General features: G+C 32.9%; 1 protein-coding gene across 4 annotated transcripts; it reads left to right on the top strand.

Moving 5' to 3' along the window:
* Nucleotides 1–4,647: 4,647 nt before the first annotated feature.
* LOC114276794 (uncharacterized) lies at nucleotides 4,648–9,507 on the top strand. 4 transcript variants are annotated; one of them, XM_082907367.1, is made up of 5 exons: nucleotides 4,785–4,883; nucleotides 7,425–7,529; nucleotides 7,682–7,893; nucleotides 8,919–9,067; nucleotides 9,152–9,507. In XM_082907367.1, the coding sequence occupies exons 2-5, from the start codon at nucleotides 7,514–7,516 to the stop codon at nucleotides 9,240–9,242; spliced, it is 468 nt and encodes a 155-aa protein (XP_082763493.1). In that variant the 5' UTR covers nucleotides 4,785–4,883; nucleotides 7,425–7,513; the 3' UTR covers nucleotides 9,243–9,507. The 4 variants fall into 4 exon arrangements, with proteins under 4 accessions (XP_028074427.2, XP_028074428.2, XP_082763493.1 ...); XM_082907368.1 differs by having other exon boundaries at nucleotides 4,786–4,883; nucleotides 7,685–7,893; XM_028218626.2 differs by lacking the exon at nucleotides 7,425–7,529 and having other exon boundaries at nucleotides 4,648–4,883.
* The last annotated feature ends 1,063 nt before the right edge of the window (nucleotides 9,508–10,570 follow it).

Raw genomic sequence — 10,570 nt, 5'->3', positions numbered from 1 at the left:
TATAGGTGGGATTCATAATTTTGAATTGCAGTTTTAAAAAAAAAGAGTTTGAATTGACAATATCATATTAAATGTGATATACTAATTGGTATGTCAATTAGTACATGTAGTAGTGTTACTTGATCTGTATTTTATTTTTCAGATAGGATAGTCATATTGGAGTTCGGTTTGTATTTTATTTTTCAGATAGGATGGTCATGTTGGAGTTCTGAGAACTCTCAACCAAATGGTATACTAAAATCTGTCTGACCTTTGCAGAGAAAAACATTCAAAATCTGTGATCACTTTCTGATGTCTCTCTGCCTCTGCCAGTGTGCCAGCCCAAATTCACAAAAAAATTGCCACAAGTCAGCAGGCAATCCCAGGTTGTCACTACTTTATATTCATCACATGAATTTCATGTACCCTCCAATGCTGTCAACAAAATAAAGAACTTTCAAAAAACAAAAAAAAAAGTGAATTAATTGTTGGGAAAATATTAGATAAATTGAAAATAAGAAAAAATAAATTATAAATCAATGAAATGTAAGTGATAATTGTTTCGTTTTTGCATAGTTTTCACTTGTATGTATGTCATCTCACTTGCAATTTATTTATTTGTAAACATTTTTCTTGCTTTTTATTTATTTGATTTGATTTTCCCTTTAATTGTCACACTCTTTTAGTGAGGGTAGAAAAGGACCAAAGAGGAAGAAAGTGAAAAACAATGGTAATGATTGTTTTTCACCCTTTTTTTTTTTTTTTTGAACTAAGGTAAAAATATTGGTATTTAAATCATCTTAACTAGTTTTGTAAGAGTCAGATCCTTCATCATTTAGGCTTATTTTGAAAAGATGGTAAAAAGTAACTTTTTAACTTTTAACTAAACGCTTTTGACTTTTTTAGATAAATGATTTGAAAAGTTGATAAAAAATTACTTTTAACTTTTTTGATTAATATTTGTTTATGATGTTAAATCACAATAAAATGACCAAACTATCCAATTCAATTTAAAATATTTACAACTTCAGCCATGTAGCACATTTTGACCCATGAGGGGTAGAATTATAATTTCACTGAGAGCTAAATACTAACTTCCCAAATGAAAAAAAAAATACAAAAAATCTAATTTTTAACTTTTGGTACAAACCTAAAAAAGTGGCTAAAAGCCAACTCCCTAAAATAACCCTTAAAATTGATTAGTCTAACCTTCAAAAATATATACTGACAGTAGACTTTGTCCAATCCTCGCACAAGCGGCTCACAATCAATGTGGGACGAATTCAAAACTGTTCCATTTTTTTTGTTATTTCATTTCAACAAAACAAAGGCATTTATTTATATTTCCCTACAAACCTCGTATATAGAAGTATAATTACACTTTTGCCCTCTCAATGAAGGGCTGAATTTAATTTGGCTCTTCCATAGAAGTTGTCTTCCCTAGCTAGTATTATGGAGAGAGAGAACACTTGCACTTGCACACTGCTAAAAATTGCATATAATATGTCAATTTGTAAAGGTATCAGAATGATTCATAACAAAATCATAATAGTTTATAATTATGCTTGTTAAGCTATTATAATAACAAATTATAAGATTCATAACATAATCACAATAATTCGTAATTAAAATTTTTCTTATAATGCATCCTTTCATAACTACATCATTATAATGAACATCACAAAAATTTTCCAAACTTTTCTCAAGATAAAGGGTATTCATAGTAATCTTTCCCTAAATCATCATTCCAAAAAAGTATACTACAAACCAAAACAATATAAACCCTTAACCCCCACCCTTCTCAATAGACAATTCTCAAAAGTTGGAAGAGGCTTATATACTGCCCATGAATGCAGCTTACCAAAACCAACATACAAACTAATGTCACCTTAGCCCCTTCCATTCCTTCTTCCCCAACACACACATGCATATATAGTAGTGATCATGGCTTCCTAGAATCCTTGCCAGTAGAACACCTGAATGACCCCATTGTATGATAATTAACAAATCGGCTCGGTGCAGATGAACGCCTAGACCCTTTTGGCATGCAATCCTTCACTTCCTTCCCTCGAAAAACTTGTTTCTTGTGATCCATCAGGGGCTTCATGGTCACTTCTTCTTGAGCTCTCGAGCCTAAGGACCTTGCCATCATCACATCTAGAGGAGACAACAAGAGGACAAGACAGATGATTGTAATGCAAAGAAGAGTACTAGACATTTTAAGTTTTTTGAAAGAGTTTTTGGGGTTTGAATTATGGGAGAGTGGTTTAGAAGGGGTTTTTATATGGTGGAAAGAGAGAGAGAGAGACTTAAATAGGCTCGTGAGTGGTTTGATGAGGGAAGAGGAAGAAGATATATGTCACAGCTCATTGGTAGCAATTGCAGAGAGAGTACATGGGGTGTGTGGGGATGGTGAGGAAGGAGGGTGTGGTCATGAGTTGGTGAGGTGGGTGTTCTTTTTTTGTTCTTGACTTTGTTGCCTGTGGTAGGAGATGAGGATGCCCGTGAGTTCCTGTCATTTCCATTATGCATACCCCCTCCTTAAACTTTAGGTATTAGTCCATGCCAAAAAGTTACAGATAGAGATAACGTAAATATAAAATAAAATGTATGACGTAAATTTAAATTTAGTAAGATATAGATCTGGTCTCTTTTGGATTCTGTAGCGTTATTGTTAATCTAATGATATCAATAGAGAAGTTTAGTGGGATATTTTTATTTTTATTTTTATTTTTTATTTTTTATTTTTTTTTAAGATTAAGGAATTATAATTTATTGATCAAAAATTGTGTGTGCGTGCGGTGATAGTTGGAAAGCATAATAAATCTTTTGCTTTAAACTCATAAGCATCATGGGATGTTTGGTCTCCAATTTTTCTGTCTTATGCTGAGCAAAAGAAAAATAAGTGTACAAGAGAGACATTTTTCCAGTATTTTTTGTGCATGAAATTTCAGTGTCTTCTATGTTAAATTACCTTCTCATTGTATGCAATGTGTCAATTTTTAATTAAAAAATCAATTATATCGCGCACATTATACAATGGAGAGAGAATTTAGAAACGAAAAAAATGAGGAAAAATGAAAACAAAGTGTACTACTCCTAATTTTTATAACATGACACACTCTTTCAATTAGTGAACCTTAATCACCCATTTACTGAGGCAGTTGAAGCACCATATTGGGCCATGTTTGGAATGTAATTAAGCAGGGCAGCTGAATGATATATATTCTACACGTCCCTCTGATCCTGGTTATGAATCTAACCTATCACCCTTTGTCTTTCTTTATTAGGCCTCCCAACCAAACCTAAGATCTTTGTGCCACGTGGCAAGTGCCCAACAACCTCAAGAGAACTGAAACAGTGTTCTGAGTAAGGTGGTTGTACACGTGTCATCATCATCATCATCATCTTTGAAAAAGTTTGTTTGATTAATTCAAGAGCAGCTAGTTGGCATGGAGGGGTATATATGTATGACTACATAAGCTCTCTAACAACTACCTGTATTGAATATCAGTAATGGGTGGGCCAACGTGTGCATATATACAATGAGATATACAAAATTACATATGTGTGATTTCAGAATGACGTCATAAATGTTTGGGAGATTTCAATATACCAACTTTAATATAAAAGATAGATAGTTGACGCTAGTTATGTAATAAAGATCCCAACTCCCTCACTCCTATCTTTATTTTAGATGTTGTTGTGTCTACACCAGTGATTTTCATTAATTTCTCTTTCTCTCTCTCTCTCTCATCTTCTTCTTCTTCTTTTTTTTTTTTTTTGGTGGAAAAGTTTTATTAATTTTAAGGCAAAATAATACTGAAAATATGTGTTGAAGCATCATCACAAACTATGGTTTTTATATATAACCACTACATAAAAAAGTGTTTGTTGTTGTTAATTACAAGAATACCCCCTCAACTTTAATTGTATATCATTTAAATCCCTCAACTATAAAATCGTATTTATTCTCAATTTAATTCACTGGAATGAAATAAAATAAAATGAAATGATTATTCCATCTTAATGTCCATTCTCATATTTAATTTATTAAAAAAAATGTATTACAAATAGAAATCATTTATTTTATTAAGAGCATAGTCATTCTATAAATAAGCCAAAAAATGATGATTTTATTTTATTGTAGTGAACTATGTTAGAAGCTAAAAAAAATCATGTTTAAAACCCTTTTTCAGCATGCATAATTTGTTTCAAAATTTAGTTATGAGATGAACTAAAAATGATGTGGGGACGTAGTTTTAACTAGAGTTACGTGGGTTCAAAGAGTCTGTCATGTAACATGATCTCTGGTATGCCATGTGGCATGATAAGAATGGCGGCTGAAGTTATGACAAAGTTTAGATCCATAATCAATGTATAACTCGCAAGTTGAGCAATTTTAGTGTTCTTTATTGACATTAGAATGAAATCGAGATTTGAGAAAGTCAATCAAGTGGAGAGGAAAACAAATTGATATAAAAAAGATAGGAGACTGTTTTGTTTGGTTTGGTTTGATTCAAATTATTTTGACAGAATTTTGACAAACTCTCATTCAATCTCTCAATTTTTTCAATCCAACCAAGCAAATAAAAAAGTTAGTTGCTTTCACTTCATTTTTTTTTCCATATATTTTCTCCCTCTTTTTCTCCACAAATCTACCATCCAAACATAGTATAAGGGTTTTAATTAGTTTTCCAAAAGCAAAGAAAATTCCCAAATTGTTTGCACACCAATGGTCCATGGAGGGCCTAATTGGAATTTGACAAACCAAATATTTTGTCAAGATAAGAGAAAAGAAGAGGAAACAAAACAGTTTCAGCCATTTGTATGGACAGTACAGAGAGACGCATTAAAAATGGAGCTCACATTGCAAACTCTATCATTCGCTCCATTTCCTAAGAGTAAGCCACCAAACCCTAATCTCTCTCTTCTCTCTCACAACTCATTAAATTTCACAAATTTCCAACCGTTTCATCTGTTTCTTGTAGTCCTATGCGTATGTATATGTATATGGTAGTTGTAGTATCAATCAATTTCATTTTGTTTTTTGATGCATAAGAGCTAAAACTTCATAAAAGAAGCTGATAAAATTGCAACCCAATTTGGGGTTTTTTTAATGGGTGGTTGTTGATAAGTGGGTATGCTTGTCAGTGTGATTTAGGATACCATTGATAGTGATTTGGTGAAACCACCTTATTGATTAGTTTTAATCTTTCGAGAGGATAGAGTTAATTTTCTGCCTCACTTTCTGGTGAAGTTTGGGGAAATTCAAATGGGGACTCTTAAATTTTTTACTGTAAAGTTGCTTCTCATTTAAGATGAGTGATTGATGAATTTGGTTTTCAATTAAGACAAAGGTAATTTCTTGGATTGGCTTTTATGAAGCCAATTATGTCAAATTTGTAGTTGTAAGGAAAGAAAAAAATGGAAACACAAAATTTACATAATTTATGGTACTTTTGGATCTATTTGGAATGGACATTAAAGCCTTCAAGCATGGTCTAAGTATTACAGTGCGAAGTTCTCACAAGATTAAGGGGTTGATGCGTTTGTCTTTGTAAAACTGAAGTTTTCACAAGATTAAGGGGTTGATGCGTTTGTCTTTGTAAAACTGCATTTTGATTTTGATGGTGTTGCTATGATTTAGGAGTTGTGGGTGGGAAGTAGAAGTGAGGTAGTACAACATTGGTAAAATTGGTGATGTACATCTCAATTGAGAATATAAAAAGTGTGCTTAGGATTGAGTTTCAATTGAGATTTTTCAACCTCTGGGGAATATTTACTACTTTGAAATTAAAGTTACAGAAATATATTTAATTAACAATTAAAATTGGTCTTAACTTCAAAAAAAAAAAATAAAAAAATAAAAAACTGGCTTATATGAAATCTACTTGAAACCTATTTGAAGTGTCCAAATTATTTTGTTTATCGAAGTTTGGGAGAAGCATAATCAAGTCAAATGTGATTCTACAATTTTGTTGTGCTTAAAACTCTCAAATGGACTGAATCTGTAAATCATGTCAGTACTGTTACTGTGTTTTTTAATTCTGTTTTTACATCTGAAGGCATTTTTGATGAACAACTCTTGATTTGTAAAGGAAAAAATGGAACCTTGATTTTTATCTATATACTTTTTAAGAGCAATTAGTTCTTCTTGAACTCAACCGTGCCTTTCCTAATTATTTATCCACTTCTGAACTACACATAACCATATGTTTCATAGTGATTGCTAGTTAAATCGAGAGAATACGGGTCTGCTAACACATGGCAAATCCGAATTTGAAGAAAATTACTAAAATAAAATTGTTCCTTTGAAATCCCCAAGGAGAAAATATCCTTACATTCTTCCACTACAGGAACATAGTTCATTTTACTTGTGTTTCAGAAAAGTTTGGTTTTGAAGTTAACTTCCCAAGTTGAGAGCAGAAATCATTTGAACTGGGGTTTAGTTATTTAAGGGCAACATCATAGGGACGTAACCTAGTCCAATATGTCTATTACTACTAAGATATGGTTGTCAACATTTATGTTGAGATATATGAATCATATGATGGTATGACTATGCTGTCGTTGTAGTGTCAACTGTCAATAACTGAGTGATACACATGACATGGCATTGTTATCCATACTATGGACACATTATACATTTTAGATGCTCATTCATTTTTCTGTGTTTTTACTATTGAAATTTCAATGATATTTCTTACCATATTGTTTGTAGAAAAAATCATACTTGTGGTCATTTTTGTTCCTTAATGTTCATACTTGCTCAAGAAGAGAAGGTTCTGTTGCTTAATTTTCTGCAATGTATAGTCATTATAGTGCTGCCACAGCACTTTCAGAGCGAGAAAGACTTAATAGAGGCTGTGGTTGATTTCTTAATTTCCCCCCCTCCTGGAATATTCTGTCAATGTTTGAATTAGAAAGCATAATCACATACGTGGCCAGCAAAAAAATACCAAATATGTTTTCGATTATACTTTTTGGTTCTGGTGTGAATGGTATATTATAATCTAAAACAAACTCTTTTCTATATTGGTAATTATATTTGTATGCTGTTAGTTGGGTGTTCAACAACTTGCATTCTACATATTCTAGAACATTTTGCCATAGTGTAGTTTCATAAGCAAACTCATTGATTGTTTTTATATTTGTGTTGTATTGTATAATTTAAGCATGATTTCAATATCTTCTATTGCAAGCGTATAGCTTTTCCTATCTATATCATTGAATTTGATTGTTCAGAATGCAATCACCATTGTGTTTCCTGATGACCCAGAAATGGAGTTTTGCCTCCTTTGCATGTGTGAATAATACATTTATTTCATTTTCTTGTCGTGTTTCTGCCTCTCTTCTAGTTGCTTATGGTTTAACAGAAATTGCCAGTTTATTTGTATTCTACTAGACCATGTGTTGCTAAATGATTTGTATCTGCTCCTCAGTGACTAGGGTCTATGATAAATTCAAAACTCTGCTTAGAGCAAAGATGACACAGAGATAACTTACTCTGTCAACTTCAAGTAATTTTATAATGAGATCTGTTGTAGGTAATCCCAATTAGCAGAAGATCTTTAGACACTTTCAATATAAAGTATTTTTTGGATCCTGTCTGGTAATATTTTGCAACCATGAAAAACAACACTGGTTTGATTGTTAACCAATAATTATTGTAGCTGATCTTACTTTTGATGTTGTGAAGCAGTAAGAGACTCCAAACTTAAAAATCATTGCACATTTGAGAGAAATCATCATTCTGCATCTTATGTGAAGTCAAAAGAACCAAGGAGAAAAATATCTGTCATATCTTCTGCTTTACTAGAAACAGCTGCCTCTGTTGCACTTGCTGCCACAGTTGTGGGCACAGCAGCTACCCTTCTTGTAAGGAGAACCAAAGCTTCTGAAGAAACTGAGGTGCGTAATTGATTTAAATGATAGAAACTATTACTTCTAGAACCAGTGATGATATTAGGATATAAGTAATTATGCCACTTAAACAATCACCATAGTTGTAAAATAGAGGAATCAGGACTCATCTATAAAAATCTGTTAGCAAAGCAGTATTTGGATGTGCAGTTTTTTTTCTTTTTCTCTCATCAAAGTTTAGTATGAGGAAAATGTTCTTGTTTGATGTAGTTGGGTAAACACACGTTCGTGTCTTTGGGACATACTTAGGGCTGATTATGAAACATACTTTCAACAGGAAGGCTCTACCTTATGCATATCCCTTTTTTTGTTGAACCAGCACTAAACATTTACGTTTGAGTTGCATTTATTGTGATGCTAAATACCACCTAACTTTTACTTTTTACGACCATTTGACTCATGCTTCTATTTAATATACAAGCATTCCCCTGTTCTTTTGGACGTACTTATTTCCAAAAAGGAAGGTCCCTTTGGATGGGCTTAAAAATGACCCCTCCAAAAGTGAAAAGTCTTTGGCACTGATCTACAGGGTGCACCACTTGACCTGGATCAGAGTTGAGTGAAATGCTTTATTTCTTCTTGAATTTTTCTCAATTCGTAAAACAGAAGTTGATAAATTTGATAAATATTGTCTTTGCTGGGATATTGGAATATGCGTCCCTTGGTGCTTTGAATACTTGATCTAGTAATTGGGCTTCTTAGATGTTTTCAAAAATTTTAGAGCTTTTCAATATATTACTAATTTACTAGTACCACCACTATTGCTGCTACTACTACTTTTAATTATTATTATGATTTTTTAATTTTTTGTTTTTTGCCTTTCTGTTTTTCCTTTTTGTTTTTGTGAAAGAAGCGATGATCAAGAATTTGACCACAACCAATATATGCCATAAAGCAATTTGTGTTCTAAAACTAAAACAAAAGAGAGCTAGCAACGCTGTTTTGTTGGCATAACTTTCATCTTGGCATGCACTTCTCAGCTCTTTCTGATTGCATTCCTTCCTGATACACAGATCCCCTTGAAAAATTGTGAAGACTGTGGTGGTTCTGGTATATGTCCTGAATGCAAAGGTGAAGGATTTGTGCTTAAGAAACTGTCCGAGGAAAGCGCTGAAAGAGCAAGAATGACTGCAAAGAATATGGCTACGAGATACACAGCCGCGTACATTTTCTCCTCTCTCTGTCTCTCTATCTGTTTATCTATCTATCCATCTATTTAACATAAACTTGCCTACTGGATTAATAGGCTTCCTAAGAAATGGAGCTACTGTACAAAATGCTCTTCCGCCCGATCTTGTACTTCATGTGGTGGCCGTGGAAAGATAGCTTTGCTTTAAATGTCTTTGATGCTGAGATAGGTGCTCTTGGTTGCATAAAACATACAATCAGGTGCCAGTCTAGAAGATTGAGAGTGAGTTAAATCTTCATTTTGTATATTCTATATATAGTTGTTGTATATCATTAAAATTCTCCCCTCTCTTTACAGCTAACAATTTAGTGCTATTAGTTTTGTTGAACATCCTTTTTTGTACTTAGTTGACTGTGCTTTGAGAAGAGATGTTAGAGTAATTTGAATCTACAAGGTTTGCAAAGGATTCAACATCTGTTGTGTCTAGACAACATAGTTGGCTAAGGCTTATAGATGGCTATCATGATCTTGATCACTAGCATTATATATTCCCATAGGCTTCTTTAAACTTATTTCTTACAGTTATTTATTGGTTTTTTTTATAATATGGTGAAACTAATAGTTGATTTAGGGACTTTTAGAACAATGAGGCAAAAATTAAAAACTGATGGAAATGAAAGATCAAGGAAAGCAGCTTCCATAGGAATTCATGGCATGTTACAATGTTGCTTCCCGTCAGACGTAATTCAAGCCCATCAATTTATTCAAATTGTTGTGGAAATGTGTTTCTAGTGAACTGCCTCCAAGATATACAATGAAGCCCTACACCATTGTTGTCTAATTGAATCTTTGACTAACGAAGAAGGATTGCCAAATACCCACTGAATTTTTTGCAGGTTTTCTAGAAAATAGACATGCTATTTTCTGCAGCAAATAAAATGCCTATGAGATCGTGACAAGAATAGGGAAAACCTTGATTGGATCTAGAAAAAAGAGTGCTTCAATATTCAAGAGAGTGCTTCAAATCGGAGAAGTTCAATTCTTAGGTAGACAACACAAATTCTCAAGAGTGCACTTCTAATTTCTCTCTGAGGTGTGTTCAAATGTCTTCCATTGTGTCCTTTTTTCTAGTGCTCTTTCATGTGTTCATTTAGTGTTATTTCATAAAAGGTTGTGACTTTTGGTTATGCCTATTAGAATAGACCTGTTTTTGTAGCCACTAGATTATGTCTTTTCATGATTTTGTGGTTTATATTGTGTCCTGTCATTAGAGGACACTTCTATTTCTTACACTTTGCAAAGGGTTATGATTCATCTCTCTAAAACTAGAACTCTAATTGAGCTCTAGTGAGGTGGAAAATTACAAAAAAAATAAATAAATAAAAATAAACAAGACCAAAACATTATATCAGAGTGGGACCCACCTTCCATTAGGGCTATTAGAGCTCCTATATTAGAACTCTAAAGCATTTTTGCTTTGCAAATGGGTATGATTGATTTCTAACCATAAGATCTCTATATACAAATAGACATACC

This window comes from Camellia sinensis, chromosome 14, assembly GCF_055761805.1.
Source record: "Camellia sinensis isolate YWXY chromosome 14, ASM5576180v1, whole genome shotgun sequence".
NCBI lineage: Eukaryota > Viridiplantae > Streptophyta > Magnoliopsida > Ericales > Theaceae > Camellia > Camellia sinensis.
The sequence above is the reverse complement of the archived record's forward strand: the minus strand, read 5'-3'. Positions and strand labels throughout refer to the sequence as shown.

Excerpts from the sequence above, each read along its gene's own strand:
- LOC114276794 (XM_028218626.2), top strand. The coding sequence starts at position 4,715 with ATGGTCCATGGAGGGCCTAATTGGAATTTGACAAACCAAATATTTTGT. Across the intron at positions 7,894-8,918 it reads AAGCTTCTGAAGAAACTGAG|ATCCCCTTGAAAAATTGTGA; the intron begins GTGCGTAATTGA and ends CCTGATACACAG. Across the intron at positions 9,068-9,151 it reads GCTACGAGATACACAGCCGC|GCTTCCTAAGAAATGGAGCT; the intron begins GTACATTTTCTC and ends CTGGATTAATAG.